Raw genomic sequence first — 24,715 nt, 5'->3', positions numbered from 1 at the left:
CAAACAGTGACCTTCACCATCCTCGGGTAAGCTGTATTTTCCCAGTTAAGTTGCCGAAAGTGGAATTGCTGGGTCAGAAGGCAAGCAGAGTCTGTCGCTGCACTTCACAGACGTGGCTGCCTCCTGCGCTGCCACAGGGCGCTGCGGGCCGGCCCGCCACCCGCCGCTGCTCTCCTGCATGCGGCCTCAGTCGTGTGTCTTCTGCCAGGAAAGGGGCTCTGTGTCACGTGAGGCGAGAGCTGTGGTCGTGATCGAGGGATTTCTCAGGGGCCCTGTGATCGTGGGCCTGGGTTCTGTGTTGTTTTATTCCGAAACCTTTGCACAGCCGTTGGGAAGGAATGAGCGTGTGTGACACCACCGTACCTAGAATCGGTGTAACACTGTCCAGTATACTTCAAACCAGTTGTAGCTACGTGCATGAATTAAGGAAAACGCCAGTTTATTTAAATAAATCATAGGGTTTTCGTGAGGGAAAGGATTATAGATTAGCGTTTTCTTCCTCAATAGCTATTTGAATGAACTGGGCAAATGTGATCAGTACGTGAACTGCAGATGTGAAGTAACCAAAAACTCACTGATGACATTTTGACCTAACAGATTACAGTAACAAAAGAACTTCCAGATATCTGAATGTAAGTTCTTTTCTGTGGGGTATCATCCATTCGCTGATAACTGGAGGGCGGATGTGTGGTCCAGGCCATCTTCCATGGGGCAGTTCCTACCTGGGCTATGCCCCCGGTGACCACCACTGGCCCCGTTCCGGCTGGTCGATGTGCAGGTGGCACCGGTCACCGAATGTCTGGGCTAGCACTCCTGGCGTCCTGTGCGTGTTTTCAGCTAAAAATGTGTTCTGAGATGTTTCGGGTAATTTCAGTGTGCATGGGCTCACTCTCCAGTGCCTCATATCCGATGAAAGAGTTTTCCTGTATTTTTTTAATCTCCAAACCATAAAAGTTTGACCTTTAAAGTCAGTATTAAAGAAACTTACTCATCGAGAACCTGCTCAAGCCCTGGGCTTCCATCCTGGCTTACAAAAGTAGAACAAAGCAAGCAAAAGCCAGGAATGACATGCGGAGGAAGCACATGGTTAGCACCTGGCATCAGACCATCCACGTGGAAAATGCAGCCCCAAGTTCTGGACCGTGGTCCAGACCACTTTGTGGTCCCCTTAGTTCTGGACCAGTAGTGCTCTGTTGATTAGGCCTGCAGCCCACTGCGGGCAGGCAGGGAGAGGGACAGAGCGGGCGGTGGGAGGAGCCTCTGGTCTTTGGGGCAGGGAGGCGGGGCCTCAGCCCAGCTGGCCTGTAGTGCCTGTGGATGGTGAAATGGAAGAAAGTGGTGTTTTGTGTTAGAGTGCCCCAGAGGTCACACTGCGACATCTGCTACATTATTTCTTTTGGGGGTGGAGGGAGATGACCAGACACAGTGCCAGCCCCAGCTGTGACTCCTGGGCCACTTAGCCAGTGTTCTCTGCAGTCTCTGTGGGGGGGGGGGGAATGTCAAGGTGACAGGCAGGGGCCGCTCTCAGCCTGCCCACAGCCGCTGGGTCGAACATGGTGTGTCACAGAAAGGTTGCCACCCAGACAACAGGCGGAAATGACGCTTCAGTGTTAAAAGGCAGCAGGCAGAGCCTGCAGAACACTGATGCCTGTGTTTGCTGTAGGGTTTACTGTGGTAGAACAAGACGCAGAAGAGTTCTCGTGGTGATGGGCAAACTGGGCACATGTGTGGTCGCTTTCCTTTGGTTTTAAATGTGTCCAAACGCTGACGGGCTCTGTCCGTGTGTCCCTTCCCTCGGGCAGCCTCGTCAGGAAGAAGGCAGCGGGGCTGGAGTCAGCGGCCACCATCAGGACGAAGGTGTTCGTGTGGGGGCTGAACGACAAGGACCAGCTGGGCGGCCTGAAGGGCTCCAAGGTACGTCCCTGCGGCTGCGGCTGCCCTGCCCTTGTCCCAGAGGCCCGCTGATGGGCCGGCCTCCTCTGTGGCGGTTTTCAGATCGGCTCTCCGTAGTAGTGCTGCTCTGGATGCACAGGCTCTGCCAGAGTTTGTTTCGGGAAAGCCTCCGTTCTGGGCGGATAGTGCGCTTTAGGTCTAGTTGCATTATTACTGTGTTGTAAACTAGAAGATACACTTTTGAAAAGATTTGATGAGCACATAGAAAATAATTATCGTCTGTAACTGTGTTGATCTTGCCTTCGAAATGTGCACAGTTTGCTCACCACAAACATAAGAGCAAGTAAACGTGCAGAGGTGAGCGCGCCGTGATTCAGGGACTCGCTGCCACAGAGGGTGCGTCTGAACGGGCCTGGGATCCGGTGTCCCTTCTGTTACTCAGGGTCTCTCCCCTGGGGCGTCACAAACCAGCACCTGCCATTCCCACTGCCGGGGGCAGTTCCTCTGTGACTTGGCTATCGCAGGGTTTCTCATCACCTGCTTTGTGGGGACGCTGAGCAGGAACATTAGAACATACTTATTTGAGTCTGTCGTTTCAAGCACAGTGCGTTTGTATCTTTATTTGCACAGTCCTGGACCCACTCAGAGGTGGGCAGGGGCAGCAATCCCTGAGAGCTGGTCGTGGTGGTAGGGGCAGTTGGGGGGTCCCGAGGACACGCCCGTGCTGGCACATGGCCAGGAAGGAGAGGTGTAGCGCCCCCTAGAGGTTGTGGTGCAAACCTTTGCCACCCTCATAGCGACTGTTAAGACAGTTCCTGCTGTGGGAGCGGGTCCCTGAGGGCTCTGAGAGTTTTAAATTCACTCAGATGCATTGAAATGGGAACTCTAAACTTTCGAGAGATGCCAGAGTCAGTGAGAATAAGCAGGACATGACCTGAGATACAGCGTACTTTCTCAGATGTTCGTTTGAATCTTTACATTACATGCATTCATCTTTCCCCTGTAATTACAGAGGGGTTTAAACGTACCACGTAGAGAGACCATGTCCTTGTCCCAGCATCCCCGTGTCCTGGTCCTAGCGTTCAGTAGTCACCAGCAGATGGTCACGGCTTCGCTTTTGTTTTCTACAAACCCCGCCCCTGTTCATTGTAGAGTAAACCTCAGCACCTCATCTCATCCTTAAAACACTTCAGTGTGTATCGCTAAGAGAAAGTAACCTCTGGTTAATGTCATCATGCAAGCTAACAGTAATTCCTTGTATCATCTAGTAAGGCTACTTGTAATTTTAAAAGTGTAAAGGAAACGTCTTTTTTTCTCCCTCTGCTGTCACGGAACATCCTGTTCCAGATAAAGGTGCCCTCGTTCTCCGAGACGCTGTCTGCTTTGAACGTGGTTCAGGTGGCCGGCGGCTCTAAAAGCTTGTTTGCAGGTACGGTTGCTCCAGTGTTAACATTTCTGAGAGTCGTACTTAGTGCTGAGAAACAGTTGCCATGCGTGAGAAGTGAGACCTGTCCCTGCTCTGCTTCCTGCAGTGACCCTGGAGGGGAAGGTGTACGCCTGTGGAGAGGCCACCAACGGCCGGCTGGGGCTGGGCATGTCCAGCGGGACTGTGCCCATCCCACGCCAGATCACGGCGCTGAGCAACTACATGGTCAAGAAGGTGGCCGTGCACTCAGGTACCGGCTCGGGGCTGCCGCCCATGTGGGGGGTGAGCCTGCCACCCGTGCTCCGCCAGGGACTGGGGCCCTCTGCCAGTGACAGCCCCCGGGGGTGGCTTTCAGTCTGGGAGCCCTGGGCTCAGCATCACAGCCAGCACCTTTGAAACCGCCCCGGGTTGTGCCTGGAGGTGCACTCTCTGTCCGGGAAGGAGCCTGGAGCTGCCTTTAGGTTCCCGGCATGCACATGCACCCCAGTAATGAGAACGATCCTTTCAAAGATCACACGCCTTCCATTTAGCAGACCTGTCACAGCGCCCTGCGAGGCCCCTGGGAACAGGAGCAGAACCCGATACAAAGCCTGGCGTGTGCCTGGGCTGAGGGGCGCACCTTCCTGGTGGGTGGGGTCCCCAGCAAGGTGCATGCTTGCTTTCCCTGTGAACCCCTGAGGGTGGGTCTGGGGCCTGTATGGCAGCTCCATGCCCAGGTGGAGCGGGTCCCCCTGGTCCCCCCTCACTGACAGACCCCCACCTGAAACTTTCCCACAAGCCGCACTTGTCTCTCATCTCTGTCTCCATCCTCTCTGGGCCGAGGGGTCTGGGAAGTGTGGTTTCTAGCTGAGCACCTTGTTGCTTTCTTACATGGGTTCTGTGGTAAGGAACCCGGCGTGACGCATGGGGGAGGCCTGGGGGCCCAGGAGCTGGCAGGGACACCGGGGACCCTCCTGCGGGGGTGGGGGGGGGCGATGGAGATGGGTTCTTGCTGCGGTGGGGGTAGCCTGGGCTGACATGTCTGGGAAGAGCGAGGTGCCCCTCCTGCACGCGGTGGCATTTGGCCTACGTGGGTCCCGGCTGAGGGGCAGTCCTCACAGGCTCGATCGCCCTCGCACTTGAGCATTTGCCTGACGACAGGCGTCCTTCCTTCTGCGTGTCCTTCTGAAAGTCGATCTTGATGGATTTCACCTAGCAGCAGTCCTGTTAATAAAGGACATGATTTTGCTGCTGCTTTGCAAGTGAAATTCTTTCTAGGATCGCACCCTTGTAGTTGTAGTTTAGTAAAAGCTCGCTTAGGTTATGTATCTGTTTCCCTGAAACGTTGGTCCTGTTTTTCACTCCCTTATCTAACACGTGTTCTTTGAGTGCCTCTTGCACGCCGGGCAGAATAGGCGGCTACGCCGGGACCCCTGCGTACCCGCCTCTGACGGCTGCACCCGTGTGCACGTTGCAGGCGGCCGGCATGCCACGGCGCTCACCGTCGATGGGAAGGTGTTCTCCTGGGGGGAAGGCGACGACGGCAAGCTGGGACACTTCAGCAGGCTGTAAGCACGCGCTCCCCATGGCTTGCTAATCTGGGCCAGTACCGGTGGTCATAGCCAATGCCTATTGATCGTTCTGTCTCAGAAAAGTAAATGGGGTTGAGGGGGGCGGTGACTGATGAGAAGTGAACCTAAAATGTATTTGGAACATGACCTGGGACTGTGGCTTTGCCTTACACGTTCTGTGTGGAGATGTGCCAGTGTTTAAGTGGATTTGTAGATGTCGTTTTCTTCCCCCTTTAAAAACAAAGCTGGTGGATCACAGGGAGTGTTGTCCGACTTGCTCTAGGAACTGCGACAAACCGCGGCTGATCGAGGCGCTGAAAAGCAAGCGCATCCGGGACATCGCCTGCGGGAGCTCGCACAGCGCCGCGCTCACGTCCAGTGGGGAGCTCTATACCTGGGGCCTGGGCGAGTACGGCCGCCTGGGCCACGGGGATAACACGACGCAGCTGAAGCCCAAGATGGTGAGTACGCCCGTGTCTGTGGCCTAAGGAACGCTTACCGTCGGTGGATTTCCAGAGAACCTAAGCTTCGAGTCTGAGAAAGTCCGTGCAGATGGGTGTGTGATGGATGGCCTTTCAGACGTGCTCAGTGCCTGGCCTGACTCTGTTCTCACGTTTGTGGTCGAGCAGGTGAAGGTGCTGCTCGGGCACCGAGTGATCCAGGTGGCCTGCGGAAGCAGAGACGCACAGACCCTGGCCCTGACTGATGAAGGTGCGCCTGCCCCGCCCCCGCGCGCCCCGCCCCCGCGCGCCCTGCCCCCGCGCGCCCGCCCCTGCGCGCGACTTGGGCAGACTCTGGGCTGAAGCATCTCTTCCTTAAACCTAGGTTTGGTCTTTTCCTGGGGCGACGGCGACTTTGGAAAGCTGGGCCGGGGAGGAAGCGAGGGCTGCAACGTGCCCCAGAACATTGAGAGGCTGAACGGGCAGGGCGTGTGCCAGATCGAGTGCGGCGCCCAGTTCTCCCTGGCACTCACCAAGTCGGGCGTGGTGTGGACGTGGTATGTGTGCCGCCCACCTGCCTGCCTGCCTGCCGTGCAGCTGTGCACCGTCTTCCGCTCCCACCCTGTGGGGAGGCTGGCACCCTTGTCCTGTACCTATTTCAACTCGGTATCACTGACAGTGTTAAAGGAGGAGATTCCCACTGTAACCGAGTTGTTTGCAAACCAACACTGAGCACGTTTTAGTCCAGCGTGTCTCTCCGGGTGGGGCGAGCTGTGTGTGAGGTGGCCTCGGCTTTCTTAGAATCCCGGGGATCACACGGGTGGAAGACGGACTTCCGATTTATTTTTTGCTGAAAGAGTTCGGGAGTGCGGCACCCCACAGACAGGGACAGTGTGAGGGGCTTATCGGGAGTGTCATGCCCAGGGGGCAGCTTAGAAAGAAGGACATCTGTGAGACAGGACCTGTCAGAGGCATTTGAGGTCGTCTGCCACGTTTTTGATTTCTGTACCTGAAAACCTGCATGGGTAACTTTAATGTTGGGAAAACACTCGGGACCTTGTTGGAGAAGAGCGGTGCATGGATTTCCAGCGTCACGTCAGAGAGCTCGGGCACGGTGGGCGGCATTGGCGTGGAGCTGGCTCGAGTGCCCTGGCAGAGAGCAGAGAACGTCTGCTCCGGCGTGGCGCCAGGCTGCCACCACATCCTGACACACACTGTCCACCCCCCGCAGGGGCAAGGGGGACTACTTCCGGCTGGGCCACGGCTCCGACGTGCACGTGCGGAAGCCGCAGGTGGTGGAAGGGCTCAGGGGGAAGAAGATCGTGCACGTGGCCGTTGGGGCCCTGCACTGCCTGGCGGTCACGGACGCAGGGCAGGTAAGCCAGGGTCGGGACCGGTCCTTGTGTCAAAGGGGTAACTCACCATGGGGTGGGGTGTGTCTTGAGATTGACAGACCAGGAGCTGGGCCAAGTCCGTTTGGTTCCTGCGTGCATCTGCCCCATTGTCAGCAGTGGGGACACCAGGAAAGTGTCCCCTACCGATGTGTGTTGTAACAGAGTGGGCTTTCCAACTCTGAAGTCCCTAGGGAAGTGTGAAGAGATTGCTCCTGAAGGCCCTCCTGCTGCTAAGGTAGGAGCCATCTTTTACTTTATCGATGAATAGCCAGTGGGGAAATGGACATGCTTCATCCTCGAAAGAGTGGTCCTCCTCAGGTGTTTTCCGGGTCCCTTCTGCTTTGACAGTCCCTTCTGCCATGGTAGGGTCACGGGCGTTACATTGTTAAGATTCATGTGTGACAACAAATTAGTACACTGGAGTTTTTTTCCAAAGATTTTATTTATTTATTTTTAGAGAGAGGGGAAGGGAAGAAGAAAGAGGAAGATAAACATCAATGTGTGGTTGCCTCTCATGCACCCCCTACTGGGGACCTGGCCTGCAGCCCAGGCATGTGCTCTGACTGGGAATCGAACAGGGGACCCTTTGGTTCGCAGACCACACTCAATCCACTGAGCCACACCAGCCAGGGCAGCACACTGGTTTTTAATCAAAATGAATGAAAAGTCAGCTATAACTTCTGATTCTGTAAAGCCAAGAAGGGAATTGCGTGAGTCTCCTGTAATCTGTGAAGGGTGTGCTCTAAGACCCCCTGGGCACCGGAGACCGTGGGTCATGCTGAGCCCTATATGTACAGCGGGTCCTTGGATAACGTTGCAGTAAGTGTGGTTTTGCTGTAACATCGATGAGGGAGAAAATCAGTTTCTGGCCAGGGCCGCTGTTTGCGTGCAGTGCTCCCCATGTCTGACCGGGTGCTCCCACATCCCGGAGATGGGCATGTGAGGTTCATTGACGTGTCGGAATTATCCCCGTCTGAGCTGGTAAGTGGCCCTGCGATGCGCCGACATCCTGTCCAGGATGGGGCCCCACCTTGTGCCCTGAGCTGCCAGGAATGGCTCTGGCCCGCAGTTGGCCCAGGGTAACTGAGACCGTGGAAAGCAGAAAAGTGTGTAAGGGGGACTACTGCCGTACTTGAAAACTGAGCATATTGTTTGTGATCATTTTTCCTTGCAAATAAAGGAAAAAATAGCTCTGGCCGGGTGGCCCAGTTGGTTGGAGCATTGTCTTGTACCCCCAAAGGTAGTGGGTTTGATCCCCAGTCGGGGCACAAACCTAGACTGTGGGTTCGATCCCTAGTCCGGGCGCATGTGAGAGGCAACCAATCAGTGTTCCTTACATGGATGTTTCTCTTTCTCTCCCTCCCCCTCACTTTCTCTCTCTCTCAAATCATTAAATAGTGATTTAATTGGGTGAGGATTGAAAATAAAACAGGATAGGAAAAAATAAGTTACTGCATTTATGAAGAAGAGACCCCCCCCCTTGCTTCCTCTAACAAAACAATAAATGTTATTAAGTCAATGATCATTTATAGTCATTGGCAAGATTTTTAAAGTTGAGCTCTGGCTGGCGTAGCTCAGTGGATTGAGCGTGGGCTGCGAACCAGGCATTGCAAGTTCGATTCCCAGTCAGGGCACGTGCCTAGGTTGCAGGCCATGGCCCCCCACAACCGCACATTGATGTTTTTCTCTCTCTCTCTTTCTCCTTCCCTTCCTTCTCTAAAAACAAATAAATAAAATCTTAAAAAGAAAGCTTTAAATTAAAAAAAAAGATATTTAAAGTTGGAACAGAGTATTCTGAAACACAGAAAAATTCTGGCTCTCTCCCCCTAACAGGTATACGCCTGGGGGGACAATGACCACGGCCAGCAGGGCAACGGCACGACCACCGTGAACAGGAAGCCCACGCTGGTGCAGGGCTTGGAGGGCCAGAAGATCACGCGGGTGGCTTGCGGGTCGTCACACAGTGTGGCGTGGACGACAGTCGACGTGGCGACGCCTGCTGTCCATGAGCCAGTCCTGTTCCAGACTGCAAGGGACCCCTTAGGTGCTTCCTATTTAGGTAATGCCGGTTTGTATGTTCTGACTCCTTCCGTGCGGTGCGGCAGCGTGGAAGCAAGTTTAGAGTGCCCGCTCGGTGCCCTGTGAGTTACGAGGTCTCGTCACGTGACCTGTGGAGCAGGTGCTGGGCTGGGCCCTCACTGTCTTCCCAGCCAGTGTGCTGGGCCTGGGCCTGGGCCTGTCTTTCGTGCAGCTCATTTGATGGCGGCGGGCAGCTCCCTACTCAGAGGCACCCGTCACCTTCTGCTGCACCCTCAGCTGGGGTGCATGGGACACTTCACAAACCCAGGGTGCTCCTGGGCAACCCTATCCTCTCCGGTCCTGTCCTGTGAACTGCAGCCATGGGGGCCTTGCTCACTCAGAGCTCCGCCACCTGTGTTCATGAGACTGCCGTCCCCCACCCCCGTCCCCCACTCCCACCTCGGCAGTGAGCTGAGAACTGCATCCAGGAAGACTTTACTAGGATCATTTGTTTTTTTGTTTGTTTTTTTTTAGAAGAGATTTTATTCATTTTATTTTTAGAGAGAGGGGAAAGGAGGTAGAAAGAGAGGGAGAGAAACATCAATGCACGGTTGCCTCTCGCACACCCCCCTACAGGGGACCTGGGTGCACAACGCAAGCACGTGCCCTGACTGGGAATCGAACCAGCAACCCTTTGGGTTTGCAAGCCCACACTCAATTCTCTGAGCCACACCAGCCAGGGCTACTAGGAGCATCTTGTCTTCTTGCCATTGTTTTAGATTCGTAGCCTTACACTTCAATGGTAAGTACATATAGGTAGTTATTGTAACATCTTTGTAGTTTGTACATGTAACATAGATTGTTATGAAGGAATTTTGCCAAAGTACGTACATTGTTTTGCAGTGTCAGTGAACCTCTGCTGAAAATAACTTCATAGAAGTTATGGAAGTGTAAATAAGATAAAATAAATGCATCCTTTGTATTCTGAGAAGTCACTGATGAACCTACCACCTCACCTGTGAAATACCAAAATGCAGACTGCATTGTATTTTGGAACTAAACTGAAAGATTTAAATCACGGAAATGAACCAACCTTGAAATGAACCTTGAAATGAACCTTGAAAACCAGACTCAAACCCTCATTCCCTCTGCAGGCGTGCCTTCCGACGCCGACTCCTCTGCTGCCAGTAACAAGATCAGCGGTGCAAGCAATGCCAAGCCAAATCGTCCTTCCCTTGCCAAGATCCTCCTGTCCCTGGACGGCAACCTGGCCAAGCAGCAGGCCCTGTCCCACATCCTGACGGCGCTGCAGATCATGTACGCCAGGTAGGCTGCCCGCCGGCGTCAGAGATCCTGCAGTCACATGAGCTGGGGGTTTGTCCTTTGTTTGATGGATCAAGTGTCTCAGACAATGTGGTTTTACTGGCTTTAAATAATGTGAGTTTTAGGTGACATGCGCTTTGACGCTTGAAATTTGAATCAGAAAATCCAGTCAAGGTAGATTTGTACATTAGAGTACATTAGGCATGAATCTTTGGGGGCAGAGGAAGAATTCGTTGACACTGGTACTCGATGGTGTTAAAGGCCATTCGAAATCCCCTTCATTCAAATGCTCAGGACAGCAGAGGGGTAGCAGCTGGATGTTCTCCAGCCTCAGGAGTTACCACCTCTCGGAGGGTCATGGTCATGGGCCTGAGGAGCAGGCGTGAGCACTCCCAGGAATGGCAGTCGCAGGCCACAGACCACGCGAGAGGATGGGGGTCCTCGCTGCCTCCTGTGAGGCGCCCCTGGGATGCGGCTCAGACACCAAATGACCCTCCGGCTCTAACAGCCCAGGAACATTGTGCAGAAAAATCTAGAGACTCGCTCTGCTCTCACTTCTGTGATGGGCAGAGTTTCTCCTGTTCTGACTGTGGGCATTCAGATGTTCCGTGTTTTTCCAAAACTTTTACGCATATATCCTGTGCACACAATGGAGTCCCTCGGGTAGTGCCTGGCTGGTCTCTGGCCCGCTGCCCTCTGCTGGGGAGGGCAGCTGCCCCAGGCCCCGATTTCTCTCCTGACAGAGACGCCGTGGTGGGGGCCCTGATGCCGGCCGGCATGATCGCCCCGGTGGAGTGTCCCTCGTTCTCGTCCTCGGCACCCGCTTCCGACGTGTCGGCCATGGCCAGTCCCATGAACGGAGACGAGTGTGTGCTGGCCGCTGACGTGGAAGAGAGGCTGAGTCCCAGTCCGTGGCAAGAAAAGCGAGGGGAGGTAAAAATAAAGACGGGCAGTGTGAGAGCGGAAAGGGAAAGGGCCAGGGAAGACTCGTCATCCTGTCACTTAATCCAGAGTGTTTTCCTGCCTGCTGCTGTGGTTTGGGGCTTGAATTAGAAAATATTCTATACACTAGCTGGTGTGGCTCACTTGGTTGGAGCATTGTCCCAGAAATTGAAAGGTTGCAGGTTCGATTCCGAGTCAGGGCCCATGCCTGGGTTGTGGGTTTGGTCCCCTGTGGGGGCGTGTACAGGAGGCATCTGATCGATTGAAGCCTCTCTCTCACGTCCACCTTTCTCTCTCTCTCTCTCTCTCTCAATCTTTCATCCCTTCTCTCTAAAATCAGTGAGTATATTCTTTAGTGAGGATAAAAGAAAAGAAAATATTTTATTTAAAAAGACTTTTTAGCATGTAAATGGAACTAGATTTATTCTTTTAAAAAGTTGCATGCCCTGACTGGTATGATCAGTGGATTGAGCACCAGCCTGCAAACCAAAGGGTCACCAGTTCGATTCCCAGTCAGGGCACATGCCTGGGTTATAGGCCAGGCCCCCAGCAGGGGACGAGAGAAAGGGAACCACACACTGATATTTCTTTCTCTCTCTTTCTCCTTTTCTTCCCCTGTGTCTAAAAATAAGTAAATATAATCTTTTTTTAAAAAAGTTGCTATATGCAAGTCCACAGTCCTTTGTAATTCTTGCAACCTTGTAGCTCATAAAACCAAAAGTGATTGTAACTCATTTTGGGGGAAATCCAGTATGAAGAGATGTGAGGTCATGTTAGTCTTCCTCATGGGACCTGTTGTGAATAGTCCCGGGTTTCCCTGGGCATGCAAAGGCACCTGACTTCGAGGGGCTGCCCCCGACCCTGCTAGGCGGGGAACGTGTCGGTGGCACAAGCACCTAGTCACTGCTGCAAACCCGGGAACATTCCAGATGTTGGGGGTGGGGAGGTGGACAGGTAAGGCTTTCAGGAGGCGTGTGGGGACTGTGCCGCACTGCTGAGTTTCTGCTCTTCCTGTGTATTTTTTAAACTAGATTCTCTCCTCTGAGGACGCTGTCACCCCCTCCGCAGTGACCCCGTCTGCTTCCTCAGCTTCTTCCCGGCCCTTTATCCCGGTGACCGATGACCCAGGAGCTGCCAGCATCATTGCCGAAACCATGACCAAAACCAAAGAGGTCAAGGGGCTTCTCGAATATTTTCTCTTGCAATAACCTCACACGTGCATGAGGGCGGTGGGAGTAGCACATAGAATAGGGCGAGGCATCTACTGGCGTCACCGTCCCCTGTGTCCCCAGGTGCCAGCAGGCCTGCTCCATGGGTAGCAGAGCCATAGGCACAACCCTCCCCCTCAGCGTGGCAGTGGGTGTCCCTCCGGTCAGGATGCTTAACCCTTCCACCCACGCAGGCTGTGCCCTTCTTCCCAACTGTAACCTTTCTAGGTCTAGGCCCACCCCGCCCCGCCCCACCCCGCCCTGGTGTGTATCTCTAGTATTCGCACTGGAACGGCTTTTCTGTGCACCCCTTTGGGATCTGCGCATTGCTGTCTTGCTGCCTCACTGGTGCTTGCCACTCGCCGTGGAGTGTGGGCCAGGCTTCTCTGCTGGAGAAGCTTTTTATTGACATAAAAGTCTGCCGTGGGAAGAAGGTACGCCCGGGAGACGCTGCGAGCCCGTGAGAGCACCTGCTTCATCATGGCGTCTTGCCCACGGGTTTGCAGGAGCCACTGACGAGTGCAGCTGAACACATTGTCGCTGGGGTCGTTGTCACGGGGTGGTGTTTCCAAATCCATTGTGCCCTCGGGACTATAATTGTTGTCCGTCTCCTGTAAGGGAGAGCTTTCCCTCCTCGCTGTGTCTGTCTGTCTGTCTGTCTGTCTGGGTGCAGAGTTGTGGGATCCTATTTAATACATGACTGTCATCATTTGGCAACCAAATCGTCCCAGACTTAGCCACTGGGAGCCCAGCTCGGCTGATTCCTCTGTCCTTCTGACGTGTCCCCGTGATTGTGTGAACCCCTCCTTACTTGTGGTGCCACAGTGCGTTCCAGACTCCTCTTTCACTGTCATGTCCCTGCCGGGGATCTGCTGTTTCTCCCCAGAGCCCCGGCTCCTTCTGATGGGCTGGGTTGTAAGCTTTGGACACGATGTCCGGGCCTTTGGGGCAGCTCCCCAGGCACGTGAGTATTGGCTTCTAACCTCCTCGTCCTCTCTAGGGAGTGAAGGCCAAGGCTGGGACAATGCTTCAGCACCATTTTGGTGCCCCAGGGTTTGGCCAGGCTGTCGCCCTTTCTGAACTCAGGGCGTGTATCCCTTTTATTTGTCGCTGGGCGGGTTTGCTGTTTTGTTGAGGATTTTTTCACTTACATTGAAACGCATCAGTACATTGATGTCTGTTTCATTGTGCATCTGCATGTACTGGGAACCCCTGGTTCATGGCAGCGCAGTCCGTTCTAATGACAGCAGAGGATTCTTTCTAGTTCTCTTCCTCCTTTCTGTTTCTGGAGAGAGTTGGCACTGCTCTTGCTGAGGCCCAGAAAGCCCACGGGAAGAGCAGAGGCGCTTGGGCATCTGTCCTCCCTCTGAGGAACTAGAGTCTGTGGCGACCTGGAAGGGCCTGAGCCCTCCAGCATTTAGTTGGTGACTTGCACTCCCTCTAAGCTCAAAAGTGTGGGATTGCCCAGTGCTGGCAGTTCTCATTTACTTCTGTAAGCTGAACCCTACTGCCACCCTCCTGGAGGCTCCCGTGTCCTGGGCAGCAGCCTGGAGGGACACCCTCATGGGGTGCACTAGGGCAGCGATGCTGCCCCAGGCAAGCACGTGCCTCCCTTCCTCTGCTGAAGGGGCGAGGGGGGTGTCAACACAAGGTCACTGCCTTCAATCTAATGCCAACAGAAACCACCCCATCTAGGGTACAGTAAAAGGATAAACTTTATTCAGGAAGTTTAAACAGGAAATGCAGTCTCCAAACCTGAGACAAAAGGGAGGCCATTTCTATAGAGAATGTGCCCGCCCTTGCCCCTGATTGGTCCATTTTATGCAAATGAGGAGTCCAAATTTACATAGTTTCATTGGTCCACATGGCACTCTCCTGATTGCTCTGAAACACACCTTCTGATTGGTCATTATGAGGTGCTCTGATTGGTTGGCAGTGATGCAAGTGAGGATCTATTGGTGCAGCACTAATTGATGAGGCAGGTCTCAGCCCATTGATTGAGATATGACACCAGGAGCTCCTTTATAAGGTCAGCTGGGTGGGTAGGAACACAGTGGGGTGGCGGAGGGGAAGCTGGCAGCTGTGTCTATGGCTCTTCCCTGAAAGGCAGCGTGTGTGGGAGAGGTCTCCATCAGCAATGACCTCTGGGCTCTGCTTGTGACTTTGGGCCCGGTTGACGATGACGAGTCCTTTTGGGCAGATATTATTTCTTCCAAGATCCACAGAGATAAATGAAGACTCTTACTTTATTTTTGCATGCCAATGAGTCACTTCAAATAAGATTCTAGGCAAGAATTATGAGGAGGATCTAGACAAAATATACAAAAATACCGTGTACAAGTATAGTTGATAGAAAATGCCCAGGCCGATCTTACAGGTGGTGATAGACTTCACACGCATGACCTCGTCACCAGCCTGCGGTGCAGGGAGCACCTGTGAGACGAACTTGGCACAGTGTGAATTGTCCTTTCTTTATAGTTTAAGCATCTCTTCGGACAAATGCTGTTATTAATTTGTAAAGTTAATTGGTCTTAGAAACAGTACGTGGAGGCAGAGATTTTAGGGGCCTTTCATTTCTTAATCTGGTATTTCATGGTCTTCAATGTCACATACAAAGTCCCTTATTTATCTGTGGTGGTCACCCACCCTTTGAGTTTCTGGGTAAGCTGGTGACTGTCTCATAACGTAAGTATTCCTTGTTTCACTGTTGGACTCTTTAGGATGTTGAAAGCCAAAATAAAGTCTCAGGCCCGGAACCTCAGTCCTTGGACGAGTTCACGAGTCTGCTGGTCTCGGACGACACCCGCGTGCTGGTGGACCTGCTGAAGCTGTCCGTGTGCGGCCGGGCCGGGGACAAGGGCAGGGAGGTGCTCTCGGCCGTGCTGTCCGGCATGGGCACTGCCTACCCCCAGGTGAGCCCCAGGCGGGCAGTGTGGGCCCTTCTCTCTGCGGGCAAAGCTGCTGTTGACGTCACATCTTATCTGGTGCTTGATTTCATGCTAGTAGGCAGCAGTTGGGGAGGATTCTGGGTAAAACAAGTCCCTTGTCTGTCAAACTTGCCACAGGGTTGCCCCCCAGCTCGCCTTTGACATAACTTGGACGTGGTTAGCTGTTTAGACATTTCTAATTGTAGCAGACACGACGTCGGGTCTGCCAGGTTTTTGTTTGCAGCTCCTGGATTTTGCGTTATGCTGAAAGTATGCTTGCCACCTCAAAGGGGTTTAAAGACACCACTTTTTCTTTTTTTTTTCTTTTTTTTAAAAGATTTATTTATTTATTTTTAGAGAGGGAAGGGAAGAAGATAGAAACATCAATGTGTGGTTGCTGGGGGTCATGGCCTGCAACCCAGGCATGTACCCTGACTGGGAATGGAACCTGGGACACTTTGGTTTGCAGCCCACGCTCAATCCACTGAGCTACGCCAGCCAGGGCTGACATCCACTTTTTCTAATCATTTTTGTGATTTTACTTATTACATCTGCCTTTTTGAGCCAGCTGAGATTTGTCTTGATGCAAGGGATAGGTTAGGATCCAGCTTTATATTTTCCTAGATAGCAAACGTGTTGCCCCAGCATCAACAATTGAATCGTTCATCTTTTTCCAGGAATTCGAAAACAAATTTTTGTCATATTCTTAATTCCATGTGTATTTGGGTTCCTTCACAGGCTTTTCTGTTCCATTAATGTAACTCTTTGTGCTGTAATGTATCACAGTGTTTTGACTGCTCCAGTATTTGGTGGCTCTGGGTCTGGGAGGACTTCCCGCCGTGGAAATGTCCTGCGCCCAAGCCTCCAGTGTGGCGGCCACTACCTACACATGGTCACTGAGCACTGGAAACATGGCGGGCACACCTGAGGAACTGGAGGCTCCTTTTCTTTAAATTGAACTTGAATTTGAATTCAAGACCATGTATGGCTGGTCTAGGGTATGAAGTCGGTGTTACCTGAGTATGTTCTAGAAACAGGATCGGTCAGCCCTGAGGCTCCTGGACTTCCGTAGGGACTTGTCCATCAGCGGGCTTGCCCTGCCCGGCCAGGGGGTCTCATGTGGCACTGTCCACTTCTCCAGGCGCCATGTTGCTGCCCCCCACACCACAAAGTAGCTGAGGACTGTGGGCTTGGCCTGGAAGACACCGTCAGTGGTGTTGCAGATCCTTCAGGGACTTATTGTTTCTTGTTGCTTATTCAGGAAGAACTAGCGCTACAGTCTCCTGCTTTCTAGTTTTCTAAGGCGAGTCACTTGGCATCGTTCTGGGAGGTTAATGAAGGGGAGTAGTCGCAAGCAGAACACTGATTTTGCACGAGGTTATTGTGAGGGGGAAGGATGTGGATGAGAACACGCAGGGAAGGCAGCGGGCCCTGCAGTGTCACGCACATACCTGCTGCACCCGCTTCCTGGCGTAGGTGTCCCCTCTGGGTACAGATGGGACAGCGGGTGTCTCCAGAGGTCATTCCTAAGGGCTACTCAGGCAGTGGGTGCGTGGGTGGGAGAAAGGGGGTGGGGCCCGGAGTGCCCTGGGGGCAAAGCTGTGCCTGTGACCCCACTGTCACCCTCCTGCGAGGCTGCTGGGCAGTACAGAGAAAAGTCCTGCAGCCCAGAGGGCCCTGGTGGGCTATGCAGCAGCACTGGCATGACACTGGTGTCCACGTCTCTGTGACACATGCCAGGTTCAAGGGGAGCGGGAACAGAGGTAGGGTTGTCTTCAAACCGCCCTGGCCAGTGGCAGGATGCTGCTCCTGGGTCCTTCCTGGCCCTAATAGTGGGGACTCTTAAAAACGAGAGAGAGACACACACATACACTGAAGTTTGCAGCGATAGTGCCTACATGTCAGCAGGGTTAGTCCTTCTGCTGCTCCCTGAGCTCCCCTGTGGGTCATCTTGGTATAAGGAAACATTTGTTTTTGAAAAGAATAGAATAGAGAATAGTTTTATTTCTTTCCAAGTTAAAAAAACTGCATGTAGGTAGATGCATTATTGCTGTAATGACATGTTCTTGCTTGTTTTTAAACATAGTAACCAAGGAGTTTATAATCACCAGTACTGACTGTTTAAATGATGCAAGACACTGAGACATTTGGGTGGAATCTGGGCATGTGGATTGTGGAGCGGCTGTGGCTAGTCCTTCCTGTCCCGGGGTCAGGAGCCCCCGCTGGCTCTGGGGTCATAACTCTGGTGCTGTTTGGCTGCATGGCTAGAGGGCTCCTCTTGTGTCCTGCGCTCTGGACCACCCCCCCGCCCCAACCACCACCACCACCCCGTGCCTTTAGGGTCCTGGCCATTTTGGTCACCTTTCTGCTCCTCCCCTCAATATGTCTGTTCCCGAAGCCAGCTCCTCTCGTCTGGGGTGAACAGAAACTTGCAATCACAGGTGTTGTGTTCCTCAGTTGGCGTGTGCCCAGTGGTCTGTGTCTTGCTCCCAGCACCTGGGCCACCCCCGTGAGTCACTGCCAGTACTGACCATTTAAATGATGCAAGACACTAAAACATTTGGGCCCTGCAAGCCCTGGGCCATTGTGATTTCATACTTGAGGAAGTTGGGCCCTGATGGGAACTAGATTTCTCAACCCCCCCCCTCCCCCAGCCCCCAGTGCTCTGCTCTGCCACTCGGCCCCCGCAGAAGGCTCTGGAAGCCGAGCGAGCAGAGGTGGCACCTGAGGACCTCCCAATCTGCATCTCCCTTCCTCCTGCAGGTGGCAGACATGCTGCTGGAGCTGTGCGTCACTGAGCTGGAAGACGTCGCCACCGACTCACAGAGCGGCCGCCTGTCCTCCCAGCCCGTGGTGGTGGAGAGCAGCCACCCCTACACGGACGACACGTCCTCCAGCGGCACCGTGAAGATCCCAGGTATTGCGGGCCGCGGGGGCGCGGGGGCTGCAGCCGCCTCCGAGGAGCGGCCGTCACCGGCTCCCAGAGCAGAGTTCACAGAGTTGCGTTAGAGTCACTTCTCCCCACTCTTCTCAGAAAGGCTCGTCTCTTCTCCAAATAAACCATGGTGGAAAACCAGGCATCGTGAACATCTCTTAATGACCACCAGACGGGTGCCCAGCACCCAGAACTCAGGTCCACAACCAGCCTGGTGCCTGTCCCAGAAGCCCTGTGTCCCCCGTCCCCCCAAAGCCATAGAGCCCCGACTCAGAGCTGTCCCTGACCAGCATTTCTGGGCAGTTTCTGTTCCCCAGATGCGTATTCTCTTAAGTCTCTTTTAATTAATAGTTTCTACCTGTTAAGTTTCTCTATTAACTGTTTGCCTTTCCTCACTGACTCACCTGGTGGGGAACATGGGCCTTTGACCTGCCGGGCTTCCCGGGCATGGAAGTGCGCCCTCTGCCCGCACTGCAGCCCTTCGGTCCCCCAGGCCTGTCCGGCTGCTCATCTGCTGCATTCGGAGGCCCAGGGAGTTGGGCTTTTCAGCGAGACCACTGACTGTGGTCCGGCGTCTGGAAGCTCCAGGCTCTGCTGGTCCCCGCTCTGCTCTGAGCAGATGATGATGTCGACAACTCAGCACCCGGGCAGCTGGCCCGTGGGCGTTGCCATGCGGTGCTCCTCCATTTGCTTCCTGCCTTTCTTGCTTGCACACCTCCTGGGGAGACGTTGCCCCTTGCCCTTGGGCTGGTTCACCAGCGTGTCCACGGGCGGTCGGTCCCAGGACCCTCAGCGGATCGAAAGCAGCACTAGCATTTTGTGTAGGATTTTTGCCTCTCTTTTCTTGAACAGTTTGGTTTGTAGCTTTCCTGCCTTTTTTTTTTTCCTTGTCATGAGTTGTTTGTTTCTGTGGCTCTCCTTCCCTGCCTTTGTCCGCCTTTGTCTGGCTGGGCCACTGGGCCCACTCTGGCCTTAGAGGTTGAATTGCAGAGTGCTCCCCCACCTCTGTCCTCGGAAGGTGTCTGGGTAGGTGGGGTCAGTGCTGTTCTCTGAGTGGGTGGTGGACTTCACCCGTGAGGCCGTCTCAGCCAGGGCTTGTCTGTCGGATGGTCTGCACCCCTGCTCTAGCGTGTGGTGGCCCTGCCTGCCCTGAGAGACATCTCAGAAGTGGGTGCCTTCGTAATCAAGGCTGAAGGAACTCAGGCACTCGAATTACAAAAAAAGAAAAAGGCCAGGATTCAAACTACAGAGTCTTTCTAGAATTCATTTGTTTCATCCAAGTTGCCTGGTTGGTTGGCACAAAGTTGTTCCCGGCATCCCTCAAAACCGTGTAAGTTTCTGTTGGTTACTTGGCCACTCTCCCTTGTAGCCCCTCGCAGCCCTGTCCTGTAACACTCATTCACACCAGCGCCAGAGGTGTGGTTTCCTGCTCATGTACAGTTCTGGGACACCAGCGGGGTGTCCTACAGTGTAACGGAATCCGGACCCTGGAGGTGGGGCCAGGTCCCCTGCTTCGGGTCTGCCCCGCTTCATGCAAGTTCTTTGGCTTCTCCACTTCCCATACCGTTCTTAACCCGCCCCTGTCTGTTTGACATGAACTAAGGGGAGGGGATGCTGGTGAGGAGGGGGTGCAGAGCGGAGAGGAATAAAGGGGAGAAAAGAATATGGGACAGCCGCAATAGCATAATAAAATGTATTTAAAACAAAATAAAGACCACCCACTTCAGATGCCAGTCAAATCTAGATTTTCTGCTGTAACTCAGAGGTCCCCCAGCCCCTCCTTGGGCTCCATTACCGCTGGAGCAGCTCACAGAAGTCAGGAACAGTTACTTAGGCTCCTGAGTTTGTTTGTTATACAGGACGCAGAGGAACATCCAGATGGAGAGGTAGGTAGGGCGAGGCCTGGGAGGGTCCCCAGGGCAGGAACTCCGTCCCTGTGGGGCTGGGGCGTGTCGCCTGGAACCCCACTGACCAGGAGTGTTCAGGAGCTTAATCTGCAGCCCCTTTCACCTTCCCAGAGGTCCCACCAAGGTCCATCCCTCTGCCCACGTGGTCTTTCTGGTGACCAGCCACACCCCAAGTTACCTCGTTAGCATAAACACAGGTGGGAATGACAAAAGATACTCAGGTCAGGAAATTTCTAAGGTTTTAGGAGCCAGGAGGCGAGAACTGAGGTCAAATACATTTCCTGTGATGCTGCAACAGTGCAGTCCCTTCTTTCCTTCCCGAATTTGATCCTTTGTGCCTTCTATTTTTTTCCTCCTGAGAAGTCATGTTAAAAGTTTGCTGATTTTGTGCATCTTGCCCTGACCGGTGTGGGGTGTGGCAGACTGCAAACCGGAAGGTTGATTTCCGGTCCTGGCACGTGCCCGGGTTGTGGCTGGGTCCCCAGTTGGGGCGTGGTTGGGGTATGTGCACAAGGCAACTGACGGATGTTTCTCTCACATCATTATTTCTCTCATATTGATGTTTCTCTCCCTCTCTTTTCCCCTCCCGCTCTCTCTAAGAATAGATAAGTAAAATCTTTTAAAAATGTTTTGCTGATCTTTTCAAACAACCAGTTTACAGTTTCATTAATTTTTCCTTGTTTTCCCCATTTTATCTTTTATTGATTTTCACTGTGATCTTTATCACTTTCCTCTTCCTGCTGTTTTAATTTGCTTTTTTTTTCTATTAACACAGAAGCATGGGTTATTGATTTGAGACCTTTTCTCCTTTTAATACAGTTTAAGTGATAAATTTCTTTCCAAGCACTGCTTTAGCTGATTCCCTGAAGTTATGTTCAGTGTGAAATATTTTCTAGTTTCTTTTTAAGATCTTTTGTTTGAACCATGGATTAATTAGAAATGCTGGTTAAGTGTTTTGGGATTTTCCAAATTTCTTTGCTGTTGATTTATAATCCCATTATAAGTAGAGGATAGACATGGAATGATTTCTGCTCTTTTAAATTTGTTGAGACTTGTTTTATAGCCTGTGGTCCTAGAGAATGTTTTGGGTCTGCTTAATAAGAACGTACACTCTTCTTTGTTGGTGGGGGGGAGGTGTGGGGGGAGTGTTCTGTAAATGTCTTAGAGGTTCAGGTGGTCCATACTGTTGTTGAAATCCTCTGGGTTGTTAACTGATTTTCTGTGTGTTCTGTTAGTTGTTGAAAGCTGCGTACCGAAATCCCCAGCTGTAGTGTGAATTTGTTACTTTTCTTTTCTATCACTTTTTCCTTCTGTGTTTTGGGGCTTTGTTGTTAGGTATACAAACCCGTGTAATTGCTACACGTTCCTGATGTGTGACCCTCTTTTCACTCTGAAATGTTCTTTTCTGGCTCTAGTGCTGTTTCTGAAAGTCTGTTTTGAGAAGACTAGCATAGCCGCTCCGGCTCTCCTGTGGCTATGGTGGCGTGCAGGTCTGTTTCATCCTTTTATTTGAACCTCAAGTTTGCCTTTGGCTCTGCACCTTTTCTCTTTTAGTTGTATCTCCCCCCCTCCTCAATCTAGCCTGACAGCCTCTGCCTCTTGATAGGGATGGTTAGGCCGTTCACATCTATTGTGATCATGGATGTGGTTGCATCCACATCTGCCATTTCGCTGTGGATTTTCTCCGTGCCTCATGACATTTTTGGGTTTTCCTTTAGTGCTTTCCTTTCTATTAAATGACATCTTTTTAGTGTGCCATTTTAAATCTGATTTTGTTGATTTTCACACTTTTTAAAATATTTGCTCTAGGGATTAAAACATGCATTTTGATTTATCACGGTCTACTTCAGGTTAATACTTGTGGTTCAAAGTTGCAACTTTGTGTCAGCACAATTCTAGTGTTTCTTTGCTCCTTTTTTAAATTCACATTGTGTATATTGCATCGCTGTAGGTTACAAATCTGTGCAACATGTTAGTGACTGTATTGCATTATTGCAGGGACTGGCAAACTTTCATATGTCCCAAAATATTGTTTTGAATTCTCCCCCAAACACTTAAAAACACACGAACCATTCTTAGCTCACAGGCCACGCAGACACTGCAGGAGGCACAGATCTGACCTGTGGACTCCAGTTGCCTAAGCTCTGCTTCATGTAATATTTTATCTTTTCAAAACAGTACCATTGGGAAAGAAGAAAATACTAATCCTCTCTCAACCCCCACGAATTTGCCATTTCTCCTTTTTTTTCTTGTGGATTCACGATACTGTCTGATATCATTTTATGTCTGCCTGAATTTCTGCAGGTGATTTTTCCAGAGTGTGTCTGCTACCAGTGAATTCCGTGAGGATGTGCATATCAGGGTCGTTTTTATTGTGCCCTCAAGTAGGGAAGCATCGTGTCGTTGGATCCAGAATTCTTAGTTGATAGGATTTTTTCTCCTCTTCCCGCTTTAAATATGTTTTCCTACTGGTTGCTGGCCTCCATGGGTTCCCGGGGAATCAGGATCCATCGTATTTTGTACTCTTGGGTGTTAGTTAATGTGCCTTTTTCTCTCACTGCTTTCACGGTTTTCTCTCCATCTTTGGTTTTCAGCAGTTTCCATAGGATGTGTCTGCGTACAGATCTCTTTGTGTTTGTCTAACGGGCTTTATTAATGTTTGGAACTACAGATTAATTTTTTAAAATCAAATAGGGGGTTGGACTATATTTGTTCAAGAACTTTTTTGCTCTTTCTTGGAGACATTCTCATTATGCATATGCTTACATGCTTCATGCTGTCTCCTGGGGGGTCTAAGACTATTTTTTTTTTCAGTCTTTTGTTCTCATGTCCTTCCGATAGAGTGTCAGCAACTTTACAGTCTTCATGTTCATGGGTCCTTTTCCTGCCCCTTCCGATCTGCTGTTTGCCCAGCTGGTGTAGCTTTCCTTTCAGTCACTGTACTTTCCATCTCAAAAATGTTATTTCAGTACTTTTTCATAGTTTCTTTCTCTTTATCGAGATTCTGTATATATCAGTTCCTTCTCGCATTTTTCTTTGTTACCACATTTCCTCCTTTTCTTCTTGCACACATGGACGGCTGCTTTGCAGCTCCTGTCTGCTGGCCCGGCACCTGGCCGGCCAGAGTGAGGCGCTGTTCATGGACTGGGTTTCTTCCCGAGTGTGGCTCACACTTCCCATGCGCTCGTTTGGTCAGGAACTTTTAATTGGACACTGGACATTTTAGATAACATACTGTATCATCTGAATTCTGATGTTTTAAGACGATTTTTGCTGTGATTGATAGGTGGTTTTGTGGTAGGTTTGTAACAAGCCTGGCATCACTCCCTGAACCCTTGCTCCCGCACGGCACTGTGCTCTGCTCCCGTGTCCTAGGCTGCCTTCCACGGCTGGCTCTGTATCTGCCCGGCGGAGTGCCCAAGCCCATCGGTCTCCCCTTACTGTAGGCGGGCCTGCGTGTGGGGTGGGAGCAGGGGAGCCGAGGAACTCGGTGTTCGCGCGGTTTCCTCATGTGCGCATGCCCATCCCTTCCCTGTTCCCAAGCGTCCAGGCTCAGCCAGACCTCCGCAGCACCCCACTCAGCCCTTCTGTGCTCCCTGACGCCCAGGGCCTCCCTGTTACATTTCTGGGGTCATTCTCGGGTCTGACATTCATGCAGAAACTCCATGGCCTTGGGCCGGGCCTGCAGCAATGCTGGCTTTTCTGCGGGTCCTTGACTGGTACTGCCCTCCCCATCCTCCCCAAGTGCTGCCTGCCCCAGCCCTGAACCAGCTGCTCCCTGGAGGTGCGCCCCGCCCTGGCAGAGCCCTGCCCCAGCAGAGCCCCGCCCACCCCAGCAGAGCCCCGCCCTGGTAGGCCCCGCCCCTGCAGAGCCCCGCCCCAGGTCAGGGTGGAGCTGCCCCCATCGGGAATGCTACGACTCTCAGTCCGGCAGTTTGTTCATGAATAAACACTTCTCACTTTCTAGTTTGCCTTTAACTAATTTGCCGAGACGTGGAAGCCTCATTTTTTACTGTTTTGTGTGGTTTTGTAGTTGTTTTGGGAGAAGGTTCGTCATCCCCCTTTCGTCACCATCCCCAGGTCCTTCCCCCTCGTGAACTCTGTGAGCTGATTTGGCCCACAGAAGACTCTGGATCTAATCCTACATGCTCGACGGAGGTGGTTTTAAATGCTGGGCGGGATAATAAAGCTTGGTCTGGTGACTGGGTCGTAGCCCTAGCCTGAAAACCGACCCAGAGGCGCTAGCTTCGAGAGAGCTGACCGGGCTCTCGCGCCCTCTGGCGGCCCCCTCGCAGGCCTGGGCTCCTGTGGGGGCAGGGCAGTCGGTCCCGGGCTCTGTCTCGGAGTTCCGTCCTGCCCGACGTCCTGCTTTTCCCACGCTGTTAGCCGCTGCTCTGGTCTCACGGTTTCCCCGCGGTGCGTGGTGGCTGGTGGCCTGTCCTGCGCCGGGTCGGGCGGGAGTGGTCACTCTGCTCTGTGCGCCCCTGCCCTCCAGGCGCAGAAGGACTCCGGGTGGAGTTTGACCGGCAGTGCTCCACGGAGAGGCGCCACGACCCGCTCACCGTCATGGACGGCGTCAACAGGATCGTCTCCGTGCGCTCAGGTGGGGGGGCAGGTGGGGCGGGCAGGCCTGCTCTAATGTAATGTCGCTGACAGCACAGCACCCTTCTGGTCATGGAGGGTTGGGGAGGGGCTGTGAGCTTTTTAGCCTGGGAGGATGGTAGATGTTATCTGCCTTTTCCCAGTGCTTT

General features: G+C 52.6%; 1 protein-coding gene across 4 annotated transcripts in view; it reads left to right on the top strand.

The window, feature by feature from the left end:
* Positions 1-24,715, top strand: part of HERC2 (HECT and RLD domain containing E3 ubiquitin protein ligase 2) — a 198,849-nt gene that overhangs the window by 141,156 nt on the left and 32,978 nt on the right. For all 4 annotated transcript variants that reach the window (XM_045824954.1, XM_045824955.1, XM_045824952.1 and 1 more), the window contains exons 57-71: positions 1,803-1,914; positions 3,241-3,322; positions 3,426-3,569; positions 4,776-4,866; positions 5,153-5,330; positions 5,499-5,580; positions 5,695-5,866; positions 6,541-6,685; positions 8,537-8,762; positions 9,877-10,048; positions 10,789-10,978; positions 12,019-12,159; positions 14,916-15,107; positions 17,886-18,039; positions 24,460-24,567. In XM_045824954.1, the coding sequence (XP_045680910.1) occupies positions 1,803-1,914; positions 3,241-3,322; positions 3,426-3,569; positions 4,776-4,866; positions 5,153-5,330; positions 5,499-5,580; positions 5,695-5,866; positions 6,541-6,685; positions 8,537-8,762; positions 9,877-10,048; positions 10,789-10,978; positions 12,019-12,159; positions 14,916-15,107; positions 17,886-18,039; positions 24,460-24,567 (2,189 nt within the window). The remainder of the gene's footprint in view (positions 1-1,802; positions 1,915-3,240; positions 3,323-3,425; positions 3,570-4,775; positions 4,867-5,152; positions 5,331-5,498; positions 5,581-5,694; positions 5,867-6,540; positions 6,686-8,536; positions 8,763-9,876; positions 10,049-10,788; positions 10,979-12,018; positions 12,160-14,915; positions 15,108-17,885; positions 18,040-24,459; positions 24,568-24,715) is intronic.

Source organism: Phyllostomus hastatus, unplaced genomic scaffold, assembly GCF_019186645.2.
Source record: "Phyllostomus hastatus isolate PE091 unplaced genomic scaffold, TTU_PhHast_1.1 phas_scaffold_555, whole genome shotgun sequence".
Classification (NCBI taxonomy): Eukaryota; Metazoa; Chordata; class Mammalia; order Chiroptera; family Phyllostomidae; genus Phyllostomus; species Phyllostomus hastatus.
The sequence above is the reverse complement of the archived record's forward strand: the minus strand, read 5'-3'. Positions and strand labels throughout refer to the sequence as shown.